The sequence below is a fragment of the Grammomys surdaster genome, unplaced genomic scaffold (genome assembly GCF_004785775.1).
Source record: "Grammomys surdaster isolate TR1022 unplaced genomic scaffold, NIH_TR_1.0 126278, whole genome shotgun sequence".
Lineage (NCBI taxonomy): Eukaryota > Metazoa > Chordata > Mammalia > Rodentia > Muridae > Grammomys > Grammomys surdaster.
In genome coordinates, this window is record NW_021621078.1 from 7,552,392 (window position 1) to 7,569,873 (window position 17,482).

The 17,482-nt window shown below is 43.0% G+C and overlaps 2 protein-coding genes across 3 annotated transcripts in view; one reads left to right on the plus strand and one right to left on the minus strand.

Moving 5' to 3' along the window:
- Smyd4 (SET and MYND domain containing 4) overlaps nt 1-2,372 on the minus strand; it is a 47,848-nt gene extending 45,476 nt beyond the window's left edge. Inside the window, exons 1-2 of one of the 2 annotated variants that reach the window (XM_028759429.1) lie at nt 2,150-2,372; nt 1,066-1,211 (exon numbers count right to left, since the gene is read on the minus strand). In XM_028759429.1, the coding sequence (XP_028615262.1) occupies nt 1,066-1,199 (134 nt within the window). In that variant the 5' untranslated portion in view covers nt 1,200-1,211; nt 2,150-2,372. Of the gene's footprint in view, nt 1-1,065; nt 1,212-1,970; nt 2,050-2,149 lie in introns of those variants that run through there. The other variant, XM_028759430.1, reaches the window with a different exon arrangement.
- Nucleotides 2,373-2,565: 193 nt separating this feature from the next.
- Nucleotides 2,566-17,482, plus strand: part of Rpa1 (replication protein A1) — a 46,247-nt gene continuing 31,330 nt past the window's right edge. The window contains exons 1-4 of the mRNA XM_028759309.1: nt 2,566-2,673; nt 8,924-8,974; nt 9,923-10,001; nt 10,738-10,846. Coding sequence (XP_028615142.1) covers nt 2,641-2,673; nt 8,924-8,974; nt 9,923-10,001; nt 10,738-10,846 — 272 coding nt within the window. The 5' untranslated portion in view covers nt 2,566-2,640. The remainder of the gene's footprint in view (nt 2,674-8,923; nt 8,975-9,922; nt 10,002-10,737; nt 10,847-17,482) is intronic.

The window sequence follows — 17,482 nt, forward strand, 5'->3', positions numbered from 1 at the left end:
AGGCTAGCCTCGAACTCTTCAACTCAGAAATCCACCTGGCTCTGCCTCCCAAGTGCTGGGATTAAAGGCATGTGCCGCCACCACCACCGCCCGGCATGGAGTGGAAAGATTCTAAGAGCCAGAGGAACAGAAAATCTGTGAGACTGCACCTTCTAGAAATGTCTGGAAATGTCAGGGAGGCTATATCTCTGAAGTCTCAACAACAAGGCTGCCTAAACAAGCCTTGCTTATATAGGTTAACCTGAAAGTGGAAAAAATTCTTACAGAGGCCCAGTGTTAGACAAAGAACTATAAGGAACTAAGGAATGTTGAGAGTGGGGGGAATAGTCTTCTCCAGGGGACACTCTTCTACCCCTCAACTCCCACCCACCAAGTTGGTTATCCAAAACAAAGTGGTCAGTCCTGAAGCCATATACACACAAATAACATTATATGGATGGGCAGATTGTATTTAGGAATACACACACACACACATACACACACAGAGCTTTAAAAAAGAGGCCATGAATTTGAGAGAAAGCAAAGTGGGAAGGGGTTCATGAGAAGGTTGGAGGGAGGAAAGGGGGAAATGATGCAATTATATTTTAATTTCAGATAACTAAAAATTTTTAAAAATTTGCTGAATAAATGAAACTTCTACATACATATACATTTACTAGCTTGTGATATAAAATGTCTATCTTACCAGTGAATGCAGTCCATAGAATTTGAAAATCTCTGGGGCCCAACTATACGATTTCTAGGGTTCTTTCTCACCTTTAGTACTTAATGAGTTTCTATGGGCAGCTACACAATCTGTGTCATATCCTTTGAGTGATAGCAAGGGACTACAGCAAGATAACTAACTTACTGAAGTATAACACATGCCGAAAGAGGAAAATAGTTATGCCCACCCATTCTATAATAACAGACTAGGACTAAATGTGAAAACAAACAATAACTGCTAAATGCCCCATAGTATAAAAACATAAAGCTACTCTTTCCTTCAAAAAGAGGTATTCAGACCAAATGACAAGACAGAATGGTTTCCAGATCAAAATTTCCCTAAGGTTTCCATTCACTTACTGAAGAAGGGAAGAGGAATGAAGAAAGATGTCGCTCAAAGTCTCTGCTGTAGAAATTGTGACCTGCACAGACTTCGGGAGTAAAGCCCACTTCTCAAGTAGGTAGGATTTCCATTCATCCACCGGTAGGTCCATGCTACCTAGGCTCTGTAACGTTAGAACATAAGGATTCAGCTATCTACAAATGCACAGTTCTAGAAAATCATCCTACCAAGTGAGAGGCAACAAAAATCAGTTCTTCTGGTGCTTATCTATAGTTGTTGATACGATGAAGGAGTATTAATCTTCTGTGGTGCCCATTCATCAAACATTCTGTCTCCATAAATATTCTTTGGAAGACTGTTCGAGAAACTATGGTACATAGTGGTTGTACAAATAGGGATCAAATACCAGCGGATGGCTACTATTCCAGTTCTTCTAGACTTCTGTTTACCCTAGTTGCCCAAGGTCTTCCAGACTTCTTTTCACTCACTCCAGCAACTAGTAAGTTAAATATTTGCATTTCTTAGATTGTTCAATTTTCTGTTTCCATCTCCAGGCCTTTCTTTCAGTTGCCTCTCTCCTTTTTTATTTATTATTATTATTATATCTGAGACTGGGTCTTCTTATGTAACACTGGCTGGTTTCGAACTAAAGAGATCTGCCTGCTTTTACCTCGAGTGCCACCATGCCAGGCTCCCAAATTTTTATTTTTCAGGGTCTCATTTAGTCCAGGCTGACCTCGAACTCAACGGGGTTGGTAAGGTTGACCTTGACCTTTTGCTACCTCCACATCCCAAAGGCTGGGATTACAGATAAGAGCCAGCAAGCCAGGCTCTCTAGTACTTTTGCACAGGCTATTTGGGCTTTTAGAAACAGCACTACCCTCACTGGCATCCACCCGACAAATTTCCACACGGACTTAACTCAGTTCAAACGGCATCTCCTCTCGAAAGCCTCATTGATTTTTTTTTCCCCCAACTCTTGTTGCTCCACCACATGTGTGGCCCATATCGCGTCTACCAACCATGAGGCTGGGCTAGTTGCTGCCACAACACTCAGGTGGAACTACAATCTTCTGAGGGCGGAGACTGAGTCTGATTTACCTTGTTTATCCCCCAGTGCCAACCTCTGGGCCTGGCACGGGCGCCGGGTACGCACTGCGTGAAGGACACAGGTCACTGCTTTGACTATATTTAGCAGCAGTTACCAGGGAAGAGCTCCGATTGTCCTCTGGGTTGCCATTCTGTCTAACCGCAAAACGACAGGGCGGGCAAAGTTGCGACAGCTGGCGGGGGACCAACTCAGCGGCACCGCGCACACATGGGCGTACCGCGAAATAGCGCCCCGCCCTCGGGTCCCGCCATCCCGCCACTAGGCCTCGAACCCGGCCTCGGAAGGGTCACGTGCTCCGCCCGTCGCGCGGGAGCCAATGCGGTGGCTGTCAGAGTATAGGCCCGCCCCTCGCACCGCGCGCACGTTGTGGGCGGAGCTGCACGCACAGTTGCTCTAGCCAATCGCAGAGCAGCCCGCGGGACACCCGGCAGAGAAGCTCGGGCGGTGCAGAAGCGCGAGCGCGGGAGTTAGCTGTGCAGCCATGGTGGGACACCTGAGCGAGGGGGCCATCGCGGTAAGGAGACGACCCGAAGCGGGGCCGATGGCCCTAGCAGCGCGGGCTTGGAGCGGTGCAAAGAGGATAGGGGGAGGGAGCCTCTGTTGATCGGGAAGAACAGCAGGGAGGAAATTGCGCATCCGCGGGGGATGTGGCCCCGGGTCTCTTAAGACCATCACCCTCCGAAGGAGGCATCCCGGTCCTCGCAGACGAGTTCATATCTTTTTTTTCTATCTAAGAAAACAAGACAAATAAACATGCCGCTGTCTACCTTCGGCGTCCTCTTTTTCCTCCCTTTCTCCATCATCCTAAACTTTTCTGGACTTGTTTGTTTCGGCTGTTTGACTTCTTTACCTCCTCGTAACTCTTTACTGCTACTAGACATTTCTCTAGTTACGAGAGAAAACGCCGACCAAAGTCACCAGTGGCCTCTCAGTAGCCAAATCGGAAGACATTTTAAACTTTTCAGCTGACCTAATTGTTTGGGCATGTTGGCCATTGCTTCTTTCTGCTAACATGCCTCTCTAGTGTTCTGTGATTCACGTTGACTACTGTTTCCTTGTCTTTCTGGCAAGCCCCTCTGAATTTTTGTTGACCCAACAGTCCCTCACCAGCATGTTAGTGTCTCCTTCGATCTGCCCTCTATCCTCAAAGTCATTTTCAATTGAACATATATCAGAGCAAATCCTTTATGCCCCTAAGTCTGGATTTTTAAAAGAGTACGTGTGTGTAATGTGTATAGTTGATTACAAATGCATACCATGGTAGAGATGTTGCATGTATATCCAATGCCTGAGGACAACTTTGGGAAGTTTATTCTATGCCCGCTTTTCTGTGTATTCTGTGGATTGAACTCAGGTAGCTGGTCTTAACATAGGCAGCACCTTTACCCTCCGAGCATCATTGTGCCTGACTCTGGGTGCCTAGTCCATCACCAATTGAAATATTTAACTCCACATTTAACTTTCCATCCACACTGGAATAGTCATTTGTTGCCTGAACTAGTGAGTTCCAGTCAGCAGACTCTCTTCCCCCAGTCTCCTTGCCAGGCCTTTGGTTTTTTTTAAAAAAAATATTTTTGCCCTAGATATTCTTGCCATTAATAATTGTTTCAATTTCTTTTGCTACCACAATATTCCTGTTCAGCTTAGTTGTTACTGAGTTGGTTGGCAGAGTAACTAGCCTGAATCCACATATTTTGAGACTCCAAGGCCTTTTTGTTCACTTATAATATGTATGGCTTTGGGCAACATTCCAAACTCTTTCCCTTGTCTGTAAAATGAGGTTGAAGCTGAGCAGGGGGCTAGTTGGAAAACTGAGTTTCTAAATTTAGTGGTTAGCTTCTGCTGGTGCAGCTAGTAAGCATCACAGATGTAAATGTTTATTTGGTAAATATTAGCTACTTTGTATTTCCTACACATCCTGAACTGGCAGCTGTTTTCAGTCCCTCTTTAGGGTGATATACCTAGTATCTGGCAAGTTTTAGGTGCCTAAATAATGTTTGCTAGTTATATGAATGAGTAAAACTGTGGAAAGCAGGGGACAAAGTAGAAGGGAGAAAAGAACCAGCTTAGAAGAAAAAAAAGAGGGAAAACAGTTGTCAGAATCAAAGGGGTGTTTGAATGCATCAGGGCTATAGAAATACTGCCGCTTGGGATGTGATGCTTGAGTTGTCCTGGTAACACAGGCGCCACCTTGTACCCTTAAGGCAATTACAAATAATTCTTTACTTTTATAAAGAATGTTTATAGGGTTATTTGAGTAATTTGCTGAGTTTTCTTTAAACATAAATATTTTAGAAAGAAAGCTATTTTCAACAGTGAGTGAAGTATAAGATTGTGTTGATAGATAAAAGTTGTGGGGTTTTGTTTCTTTACATATTTTGTTCATAAATAAAATGGGGCTTTCTGTTTTGTTTTTGTTTGTTTTAAAAACTATCCTGGCTGTCCTGGAACTTGCTATGTAGACCAGGCTGGCCTTGAACTCAAGAGATCCATCTGCTTTTGCCTTCCATATGCTGGGATCCATAGTGAGTTTTTTAAAAAATACCTGTTGATGGTGATGGAGTGTAGAGACCCCTGGTTACCTGATGATTAGCTAACAAAAGTGTCAGCACAAAAGCTTCAGGCCCCAGTGGTTAAGCAAACAGTGGAAAATGGAGGTATCAGGGCCCAAAGTTTTAAAATGTAACTGTTGTGATGAAGTACAGGTTCTATTTACTGCTGTTCCCAGGGGTTTGAGGTCAAACCCAGGACCTCAGATGTGTATGCTAGGCAAGCACTCTACTGCTAAACTATACCTCTGCCATCCCATCGTGCATATCTTTACACAGTTCAGCTAGAGACAGAAAGGCAAGGAAATTAATATTTTTGGTTTTGTTTTTTGAGACAGGGTTTCTCTGTGCAGCCCTGGCTGTCCTGGAACTCACCCTGTAGACCAGGTTGGCCTCAAACTCAGAAATCTGCCTGCCTCTGCCTCCCAAGTGCTGGGATTAAAGGTGTGCGCCACCACTGCCCGGCTTTGAAATTAATATTTTTGATGTTCCAATGTCAGTTCTTATTTTTTAAAAACATCAGATTTTATGGTCAAATATGTTAAAGTGCAAAGATGGGTAAAGAGCCCACGACAGACAGGGTTTCTCTGTGTAGCCTCTGCTGTCCTGGAACTTTCTATTTAGACCAGGCTAGCCTTGAGCTCAGATTCACCTTCCTCTGCCTCCCAAGTTCTAGGAGTAAGAGAAAGCACCACCACCCAGCTCCTAGTATACACTAAAAAATTGATTTGTTTTCGTATTTTATGTATATGGATGTTTTGTTCTGAAAAGGGCTCAAATTGCCTTATTATAGACAGTTGTGAGCTGCATTTGAGTGCTGGGAATTGAACTCAGGTCCTCTGGGACGAACAGCCAATGCTTTTAATCCTTTAGCCATCTCTCCAGCCCAAATCTAAAGTACTTTTTTAAAAAAAGTTTGTTTATTTTTTTATTATTATTTTATGTAGATTGGTGCTCTGCCTGCATGTATGTCTATGTGAAGATATCAGATTCCCTAGAATTGGAATTACAGACAGTTGTGAATTGCCATGTAGGTGCTTGGAATTGAACTCCCATCCTTTGGAAGGGCAGCTAGTGTTCTTAACTGCTGAGCCGTCTCTCCAGGCCCTAAAGTACTTTTAAATGTACATGTTATGATATGTTCCAGAGAAAAGTTTTTCTTTGCTTATTTATGATACTTTTAAAATTAAAAACAAGTAATAACCTGCGTACAGTTTTAAAGATAAATAGAACTTTAATGAAATTATTGACTTTATGATGAAATTAATTGACTTTTGTTTCACCATGCCTAGTGTTTTAAAATGGGGTTGGGTCTTGCCATGTGTTGAGTATGTGGCCGTTACCTCACTGTGTAGCCCAGGCTAGCTCCCACCTCTGTTAGCCCTCCTACCTCTTCCTCCTGAGTGGTGGGATTACAGGTGTGACCTATCACACCCAGGCCAAAAACAACTTTTCAAAGAAAAAGTTGTTCATGGGACCTGCAAGGTGGCTCCAGTAAAGAACCTGCCAAGATCCCCAGGACCTACACAGTGGAAAGAGGAGACTGAGTCCTACAAGTTGTCCTCTGACTTACACACACACACACACACACACACACACACACACACACACGATGAATACAGATTAAAAAAACAACAACAAACAATCATCCAGCTGGGTTCCGTGGAACATTTCCATAAACCAAGAACTCTTAAGGCAGAAGTTGAAAGTTGAGACTATGTAGTAGGATCCTGTCTCAAAAAGGAAACCGATAAAAAAGTCCAAGGCCCACTTTGTAGAGTATTGCCTTGTTTGCATAAGGCCCCGGGCTTCATCCCCTGCACTGCACAAAAGGAATTTGATGGTTGGTCCAGGTTAGTGGTCTCAGCACTTGAGAGGTGGGAGTAGGGGGATTGATACTCATCTACATAGAGTGTTTGTCGGGTTTGCTTTGGTTGTCTTCCCCCCTCCCCCCATGCTACACAGATTGGCTTTGAACTTCTGGCCTCAGTCATTTCCTGTTTCTGCCTGCCAAGTAGCTGGGACTACAGGCTTTATATATAAATATATATTTGGCTATTATAAATGAAGATGCTTTGAACATTTATATACAGATCTTTAGGCATATAAATATTTAAACATATTACATATACATTATTCATAATATACACATAAATTATGTAATATGTATTAAATTTCTTGTACATGCAAAGTAATCCAGATATTTACAGATAAATATCTGAGAGTGGAATTGCTAGGTCATATGGTAACTGAATGCTTAATTTGACAAGAAATCGACAGCTTTTCCAAAGTCTTTATGAGAATTCTAGTTGCCAGTGCTTTGTGTTATTCTTCTCTGGGTTTTACTATGCTGATGGGTGTGTAAGTGTGAGGCTATGCTGGCTTGCCGTGCTTTATTTGTATTTTCTTGATTAGGAACGACACTGAACATCCTTCTGTGTCTTTACTGTCCATTTGTATATCTTGTGAAGTGTTCACGTCTTTTGATCCCTTAAATTTGGGTTTATTCTGGAATGTGGTAGCATGTGACTGTCATCCCAGTGCTGGAGCAGCAGAGGGATCAGGAGCTTGAGGCTGGCATAAGCTGCAAAGCAAGAATAGGTCCTGAAGAACAAAAACCTGTAGCATTAATGAACTGGAAGAATTTTCTTGTCTTCTGTTAAATATAAATACCTCAACTGTTTTCTCATAAATTGTGTTGCTTTTTCATTTAAGTTTTTAAGAATCAGGCACAGAGACTCTGTGCCAGACAAGAGCTTAACCACTGAGCTACACATCCATCTTACCTTTCTAGTTTTTTTTTTTTAAACATCTATTTATATGAGTGTGGGTCTCTGTGTGCCACTCAACTTGGGTAGAGGTCAGAGGGCTACTTGGAGGAATTGCCTCTCTCCTACCAAGTGGGACCTGGGGTTCAAATTCAGGTCATCTGGCTTGGCAGCAAGCACCTTTACCCCCTAAGCCATCTCATTGGCTTCATCTTTTCATGACCCCCTCCCCCTCTGAGGCAGGGTCTCATTATATAGCCTTGGCTGGCCTCAAGCTCACTGGTCAGCCAGTGAGCACCAGGTTTCTGCTTGTCCTTACTTCCCCGGCACTGAGTTACAACCATGTGCCATCATGTATGGCTCTTTAAAGCACAGGTTCTGGGGATCAAACTCAGTGACTAAGCTCTGCCAAGCACATAGTCCAGCCCTTGAGTTTACTGTTTGTATGTGTGGTAATTTGTTACACCACTTTTCGTTCCATTGAGGTGTTTTGTCAAGTTTGACAAAATCAGCTGAGTATGTAAATCAATCTGTTTTCTGGAATCCCACGTTACAGCATCACGAGGTCTTGAACTCATCACGATCTTGCCTCAGCCTCATGATTATTGGGATTTACAGGCTGTGTGACCATGCTCAGCTGTGTGTTTCAGCACGCGTTAGTCATCTGAAAAGCATTGGCTCATTACACTTTTCAGATCTTCTATGTTTGATATGTTTTATTTAATCAAAAGTAATTCTAAAACCAGAGGTGGTTCCAACACCAGGGTTAGGATAGGGTTACAGTTACGGTTAGGAGGAGCTCAAGGTCAACTAAAGATACAGAACAGGAGCGCTGTGCCCCCCCCCCCGTTATGTTAATGTTATCACTGATTTCAGCTGATTTCAGGAGAAAAAAGTCTTAAGTATTGGATGCAAAAAGCAGGAGGATCAGAAGTTCAAGGCCATCCTTAAGAACTTAGCCGACTTGAGGCCAGCCTGGGCTTCGTCAGACCCTCTCTTTAAACCACTAAACAAATTTAAAGAAAAAAAAAACAATAAAGCTCGAGGTAGTGAATGTAAGAGTTCAAATACTCCAGTTTCCACAAGAAAACAGGGTTACTCTTAAGGGCTTTCTTTGAGAACTGGCACTCTTGTGACTTGTCATTGGACAAATGATGTAATTAAGACTTTTCTACTGGTTGCCTCTGAAGAGGTTCTTTTAAATTTAGTTTAATTTTATCTCATTGTTAGTATGGTGTGCTTGTGCACGTGGCAGAGCACATGGAAGCGGGAAGGCAGCTTTCAAGAGTTGGTTCTTTCTCTCTTCCACAGCTCCTGGAATCAGACTCAGGACTTTATGTCCTGAGCCATCATGATGGCCCTGGCTAGGCAAGCTCTTAAGACAGTTTTATCTGTGGTTCATTACATTTTTAAAAATGTTTATAAGAATCTTGTGTTTCTTGTTCAGGCCATAATGCAGCAGGGAGATACATCCATAAAGCCTGTCCTTCAAGTCATTGTAAGTACCTGCACGTGTGTTGAGTAGAATGAATGTGTTTCAACTCATAGATAATTAAAAATTGCATTTAATGAATGATATACAGTTTTGTCTACATCCCAGAAACACACACACACACATTCTTTCTCTCTCCCATTTCCAGAACACACATTCCCCACCCTTCTCTCTAACACACACACACACTCACCAACAGATACTATAGGGGTTTGTAGTTTGGGTTTTTTGAGTCAGGGTTTCTCTATGTATCTCTGGCTGTCCTGGAACTCACAGAGATCCACCTGCCTCTGCCTCCCAAGTGCTGGGATTAAAAGGCCTACACCACGAGCACCCCCACTTAAATTTCTTTTAGTTAATGGACCCATCATTTAGTGGGTTCTAAAACATAATGGGAATTTCAGATATCAGTAGATGAGAGACTCCAGGATCGTTCCTGCAGACTTTGAGTCAGGAGGTGAAGATGGACATCACTCCTGGGCCAGTCACCTTCCGCCTCTGTTGGCCTTATTAACTTCCTTCAGAGGCTGCCCCCACCCTTTCCGGCTGAGTCCATGCCTGCCCTGCCCCAGGTCCACATGTCCATGTGTTGCTATTCTCTCTGCTTCTGTCCCTGCTTTAGGAAAATTGTTTTTCTTTCCATTTTTAATTTTACTTCATATTTTCAGCATGTTCCCTAAACAGTTCTTGAATTTGTTAGGTGTCATCTTACACACTGTTTTGACATGCAGGAGAAAGAACACATGATTATTGAAACTTCAGTGTATATTCTTTTTAATAATGTCAGCTCAGTCCAATGTTTCATTTGTATTTAGGTGTTAGGAGGATGGGCAAGCAGTTCGTCTTGTCTTAAACTAATGGCAAACCCAGTCTCCTGCTACATAGCTTTGCTTACCCTTAGGAATTGGGCAAAGAGCCTGCTTAATGAATCAACTTTTCTATCAACTTTTCCAGAACATCCGTCCCATTACTACAGGGAATAGTCCACCCCGGTATCGACTACTTATGAGTGATGGGTTGAACACGCTTTCCTGTGAGTATGATGAATAAATCTAGGCTTTGGGAATCCTTGAATAACAGCAGCACCCCCTACCCTTTGATTGCAGTGTTTGGAGCCCCTGAAGCCCACATCGACTGCAGGCTTTGTTCAGGCAGAGTTGCCACTGGCAGAGAGCTGTCTGACAATAGACTGGATACAGTGGAAAGCTGCCATTCAGCTTAATTAATTTTCTCTAACTGGTGTTGTATGTTTTCTTTGATTAATTTCCCTGAGGATAGTATTGGCATTTTGTGAGTGTGATGGGTGAGCCGTCCTGTCCTTCCTTTTCAGGAGTTTTATTTCTGTCCTAGAAGCTTTAAAAAGAAGATGGGAGCCCTTCTGGAATATTTGCCTGTTGTCTCTAGTCATGGTGCTAAAGACCTAGAAAGAATTGCTTTCATTTTCCCTAGAAACTAGAATGACAGTAAAAAATTATTTGGAGACGTTGAGAAACAGATAACATTTCGAGGCCAGTCTGGTCTACAGAGTGAGTTCCAGGACAGCCAGGGCTACACAGAGAAACCCTGTCTCGAAGGAAAAAAACAAAACAAAACAAAAAAAACCATAACATTCAGGAGTAGCTGCACATTTTCACACGGGGCAGATTGATGCTGCTTCCTCTCTGCAGGGCTGAGGAGTTTTAACCAGCTGTGTTTAATGGTTCTCCTTGTGATGAGCTTTCAGATTAAGGCAGGACTTGGAGACTGAGCCTCTCTATCTGCTTCTGCAGCTTTCATGCTGGCCACGCAGCTGAACGCCCTGGTGGAGGAGGGGAAGCTGGTCAGCAACTGTGTCTGCCAGGTCCACCGGTTCATCGTCAACACCCTGAAAGACGGAAGGTATGCGCTTCCTTATCCACTTACTTGCACTGTAGAACGGGAACTACATGTCGAAAGTTCAGGTAGGAGTTTTTATCAAGGCAGTGAAGGGCATCAAGGGAGAAATAACAGAAGAAATAAATTGGAAATCTCAGAGAACAGATTAAAGTAGAAAATATAATTCTACCTATTTCTGGTTTCTTCAGCATTACTGTAGTATCTTTTAAGGAAGAGGTCGCTTACTGCAACCAAAAAAAAAAGACATTTAATTATCCAGTCTGGGTCCTTTTTTGTGATCTTAAGTTTTCGGTAGTAAATGTGTTGAGCTGACATAGAATATGGTTAAGTACTTGCAAGATGTTGCGTGCTAGAAATACAGCATGAGCAGAACTGTTATTCTCATTTCTAAAAAAATGACGTACATTTAGAAATGAAAACTTTATTTTAGGGAGAGGTTTATATAGATACTTTTTTTTTTATTTTCAGTGATAGAATGCAACCAAAACCTCATGGGAATCAATATGATAAACATTCCAGTGCTGAGGAAGTGTGTGTTATAGTGTGTGCGTGCGTGCGTGTGTGTGTAACTTTTTTTAAAAATTCATTTTATGTATGCGGGTGTTTTGTCTACATGTATGTCTGCATACCAGAAGAAGGCATCAGATCCCACAAGACTACTGTTCCCGACAGTTGTCAGCTGCCATGTTGGTGCTGAGAATTGAACTGGCGTCCATCCAGTGCTTTTAACCATTGAGCTATCTCTCCAGTCTTATTACCTGAATATCTTAAAACACTATTTTTCTTTTCATATTAACCTGCGATGTCTGTATTCTAATTTTAACATTTTTTTTTGTTTTGTTTTGTTTTTTTTGGTTTTTAGAGACAGGGTTTCTCTGTATAGCCCTGGCTGTCCTGGAACTCACTCTGTAGACCAGGCTGGCCTCGAACTCAGAAATTCGCCTGCCTCTGCCTCCCGAGTGCTGGAATTAAAGGCGTGCGCCACCACCGCCCGGCTAATTTTAACATTTAGCCTTTCTGTTGTCAGTTTTGAATGTCTTTTATAAAATTCAATAAGATTTGATTGGTAAATTTAGACTTGATGTTAATTTTTAAATTTTTTATTTTACTTTATTTTTGAGGCAAGAGCTCACTGTGTAGCCCTGGCTAGCTGGAACTCACTATATAGACCAGGCTGACCTCTAACAGATCTGCCTGCTTCTGCCTCTTGCGTGCTGGAATTAAAAGGGGTGAGCAGCCTTGTGGATGTCGGGCTGTCTGCAAGCAAATGTTTTAGGCCGCTGAGCCATTTCTTCTCCTGTACCTTTGTGTGCGTGCAATCCTGTGCAGGTGTGTCTGTTTACTGTGATTTTGCTTTGGTTTCTTCTGTCTGTCATGAACTGGCATATTTGTTGAAGAACTGAGGGTAGCCAGGACCTCTACACAAGCAGTGCACTCCTGAGCTACATACCAGCCCTGATGTCATTTTTTTTTTTTTTTTTTCTGATGTCATTTTTTTATAGTCACTGGTTACCCAGGCTACCTCCACATTTTCTCTAGCTTACCTTTATCTCTTTGGCTATACTTCCTCTTTCTCTCTCTTTCCTTCTTTTCTTTTTTTTCTTTCTTCAGTGGGTAGTCTGGTCTAGAACGCATAAAAGATCTGACTGTCTCTAACTCCTTTCACTAATTAAAATCTTTTTTTTTTTTTTTTTTTTTCTTTTTTTTTTTTTTGGTTTTTCGAGACAGGGTTTCTCTGTATAGCCCTGGCTGTCCTGGAACTCACTCTGTAGACCAGGCTGGCCTCGAACTCAGAAATCCGCCTGCCTCTGCCTCCCAAGTGCTGGGATTAAAGGCGTGCGCCACCACCGCCCGGCTAATTAAAAGTCTTTTACAAGCATCTTTTAGCAATTCTTATAGGGAGATTTTGGAATGTTGACTCTGATCTTTAGCGGGCTGAGGATAATACTAGCTCTGCTGATAAACTGCTTGCTAGGCAAGTGTGGAAATCTGAGTTTGATCCAAAAACGCTGGTTACAGAGGCAAGAGTTCATAATTCCAGTAGAGACAGAAATCAGGGAAAAGTAGACCTCTGGGGTTTTCTGGTTAGCCAGTGTAGCCAAATTGGGAATATCCAGGTCTCAGTGAATAATTTCTCAAAAAATAAGGTAGGTGGATCAGTGGTAAAAATGCTTTATGCGAGCTGAGAGAGGTCCTTGTTCAGTCTCCATGACCCAGTTGGAGGGGAAGAGAACCAGCTTTCCAGAAGTGGTCCTCTGAAGTTTGTGCATGGATGACCATGTGCACAAAGAAAATGAATAATGCTTAGAAGAAAGCCAGGCCTGGGATTGTTAATGCACCTCCTTTGGTGAAGTGCTTTCTTCCAGTTCACACTGCTGTGGGTCTGGTTGGCAGCACCGAAAACCAGGTGTATGCTTGTAATCCCAGTATTCTTTGGTCATCGGTAGGATATGAAAAACGAATCCATGTTCGTATATAGCGAACTGTAAGCCAGCCTGGGCTACATGAGACTTTGTCTCAAAACAAAAGAATACTCCAGGAGGATGGCTCCCGAGCACTGTCACTTGAAGTTGACCTCTGACCTGTACATGCATGTGCACAGACACGTCCTGCACAAGTGCACTCAGACACACAGACACCTGTGTCTGCTCCCCGACTGACGAACCTGTGATCTAAAAATGATTCCAGTGAAACCAGTATACTTTGAGAACTTCACCTTTCTAGTTACCGTTGTGTATTTCTTGTGATCCTTCTGAGAACTGTGTAGTTAGGTCAGTTCCTTGCACGAACTCAGTGTGGCTTCTTGGTGCAGTGAGGAGACGTAGTGGAGGAGCACATACTAAAACAACAGCCCTGTAGTAGATACATAACATCAGGAAGGGAAACTTCACACGCCCTCCCATGTAGCATCCAGAGACACTTGAGTGATGTTTCTGTGTGACCTAGCAGTACTTTTACACGATAGACTTTTGAATTCTCAGTTCTCTCTTCCACCACAGGGGATGAAACCCAGGGCTTCTTGCACAGTAGGGAAGACTCTATTAATCTACTGGTTTTCTCTGTGCCTCACACTTGTGTCAGTTTGAGTCGGTGTCTGCTGCCCTGGCTGGCGTTTCATCTGTGGTGCTTTTGCTGCTTCCACAGCATCTAGGAGTACAGGCGTTAGGCAAAACTGGCCCATGAGCTGCAAAATCTCATACATGCAAACAAGGTTTGTGTTTATGTTTTTAACTGTTGTGTGTTGTATTAGTTGCCCTTCTCATTGGTAAGACCGAATACCTGATACAAGCAGTGTAGAGAGGTTGACTTTGGTTCATGATTTGCTGGTGTGGGCCTCATGGCAGCTAGAGCATGAAGCAGTGTAGAGAGGGGGTGACTTTGGTTTGTGGTTTGCGGGTGTGGGCCTCATGGCATGAAGCGCCTTGTCACACTGCAGCCACAGACAGGAAGCCGGAAGCAACGAGCACTGACGGTCAGCTCACTCACTCCTTTTTATTCGGTCTGGGGCCTCAGTCCATAACCGGTGTCACCCACACTTATGGTGGCGCTTCCCACCTCAGTTAACCTAGTCTAAAGACCCCTTCAGGGGCGTGCCCTGAGATTTGCCTGCTGTAGTTCGAGAGCCTGTTAAGTTGACAGTATCAGCTGTCAGACGGGTGATGTTATTTTGACCTGTTTTCTGTAGGTTTTTGAGCTGACTCTGAGTTTATCTTTGGCTCTTGTTTTAATGAATTCAGTCTATTTTATGACTCCCTTCTGGGAAGTACCACTCTCCGCTTAGGCTTTCTTGTATGCCAGTTCTTTGTCCTTTGTGTGCCTCGTTCCTTTGATTTCATACCCTGTGTGTTGACTTGTTCCTGTGCCATTTCCTCTTCCCTGTACATGATTGTATGAACTGTCCTGGTCAGCTCTGCCAGACTCCATGATTGTTCTGCCATTGTCTAGACAAGGCACGTGTTCTCGCCAGCTTGCCTGCCTGGGACCCGGTATCTTCCACTCCAGGCTCTCCTGTGCGACAAGCAGTGCTTCTGCCTGCTAGGACATGACTGGGAGAGCGCACACACGCACATACACTTGCCATGGTGCACAGCTTTGGAGTTGGTTCTCTCCTTCCAGCTTGTCAGGGATTGAACTCTGGTACCAGGCTAATACGGCAGCTGTTTCTACCCACTGAGCCATATTACAGCCTATTTTAATGTTTGTAAATTAAAAACAGAGAGACAGAGAGAGAGAGAGAGAGAGAGAGAGAGAGTGAGAGAGTGAGTGAGGTGCACCGCCTCATATAAGTATGTGGTGTGCACATACTCATAAGAACCCTGATGTCTTCCTCTGTGGCTCTAATTCCCTTGTGAATCTCTCACTGGCCCAGAGATCACTTTTTTTGGCTAGACAGGTGGTCAAAGTGCCCCATCCACCCTGCCTCCGACTCTTCTAGACTGGGTAACAGGTACCACCCGTTAATTAACTTTGTAGATGGGTGCTGGGATCTGAACTCATGTCTGCACAGGTATTCTCGCTGAACTGTCTCCCCAGCCCCTACTTTGTTCTTTAAAAAAATAATATGAGGTACTTTTTTTTTTTTAAGTTTTATGTGAATGGGAGCTTTGTCTGCTACCATATATGTCTGTGTACCATGTGTGTGCCTGGTATCCATGGGCTGCACAAGAAGACATTGGATCCTCTGGAACTGGAATTGTAGACAGTTATGAGCCGTCACGTGGATGCTGGGAATCAAACCTGGATCCTCTGGAAGAGCAGCCAGTGCTCTTAACCTCTGAGCCAACTCTCCAGCCCTGATACTTTGACCTTTAATTTTTATTTGTTTCTTTTTATTTACAGAAGCTCTTAGTAAAGCAGGCATATTAACTCTGTTGTCTATGTCTGTGTGTTACATACTCATCCATTCTAACTAGGTTTGTTTGTATATGGCATTTTGCAGTATAAATCTGTATTTGCATTTGTCCGCTTTCTGCATTGTGGCCTCTGAATCATAATGCTGGAGAAGCTTTCAGACCAAACTTAACTATATTTTTGTACTTACAGTGAGGTTTGTTTTTACATAAGACATGAGCAAGGAATGTAACTTAGGTGTTTTTCCTAATGGGCAGTCCTTAAAGGGCCAGTGAGCATGTTTTATTCTGAGTGTGATGGAAAGGCATAGAGTTTGATCAGGAGTTTTAAATTATTTTTATGTATTTTTATGAGAAAAGATCTCATCTAATGAAGCCCAGGCTGGCCTTTTAACTTACCTAAGGATGACCTTAAGCTGGGATCCTCAGTAAGCCTGCCTGATATGTATGGTGCAGGGATTCAATGCGGAGCTTTGTACAAAAACTACATAATCATCCCTGAGTCGTGAGTGTTTTTACCTCTCTTTCACAAGTGCTGGACAAGCCTAGAGCCTCACACGTGGTAGGCAAGCACTCTAGTTACGTCTTGTGTTGCATTAAGGTGCTAAGGCTTGCACACATTTCTCTGATAAGGCTGGGGTGTGATTCAGTTGGTAGCATGCTTGCTGGGCATAGCGGTGTACTCCTGTGGTGGTTATCCTACCTCTTGGGAGATGGAAGCAGCAGGATTAGAAGTTCAAAGTCATCCTCAGCTATAGTGTGAGGCCAGCCATGTATCTCACTATATAGAGAGTCTACCCAAAGCAACAAATAAGATGAAACAAGCCCAAAAGTTCTCTGATAACTATGGAAAATTGATAGTTGGCAGCAGATGTAGAAAAGACTGGTATTCAGAATTTGCTACTCTCCTCTTCCCCTATCCGATTGTGTTCATGTGTCGCTGGCAATTTTGAAAAGTATGATTTTGAACACTTGACAGTGTTGAATAGTCATTATTACAGTTTAGAACACTTCCTTACCCCCATAAAGAAACCCGGTACCGTTTAGCTACCAATGCCAAACCTCTCGAGTCCCAGGGGCTCACTGACCTTCTCATTTCTATAGATCTGTCTGTTCTGGACATGTCATGTGAATGGAGTCATACATTTCCTGGTCCTTTGTGACACTTATTTATTTAGCATAATATTTTCAGGGCTGAATTAGAGATATGTTACTATGTTGTCTCCTTTTATGGCTGTGATATCCTGTTGTGTAGACAGATCACATTTTGCTTTTTTTTTTTTTTTTTTTTTCTTTGTGGTACCGGGGTCATCGCACATGCTAGACAGATGGTTACGTTGAGCCTCTTTGGCCTCTTTTGAGATAAGTCTTGCTAATTTGTCTAGGCTGGCCTTGAACTTTTGATCTTCCTGTTGGGATTACAGATCTGGGCCATTTTGCTTATCTTATTTTTCAGTTTATAGGCTGTTGGGTTGTTTTCATCTGTTTGCATTTAGAATAATGCACTGAATATTAGTGTATAAGTTTTTATATGGTTGGCTCTCTTTCTGTGGATTCTTGGTCCGTGTATTCAACTGATGACTGATGAGAAGTATTCAGGGGAAATACTGCATCCGAATGGAAACAGTGCAGACATTTTCTTGTGATTCCCCAAACAATACAGTGTAACATAATTTGCATCATCTTGGCCATCGAGGGGATATCAATTAAATGCAGATGCTCCCTTGATCCATGGACAGATCCTGTTAGGAGTGGTCTCCTGGTGGCGAAGATGTTGAGGGTAAATGTA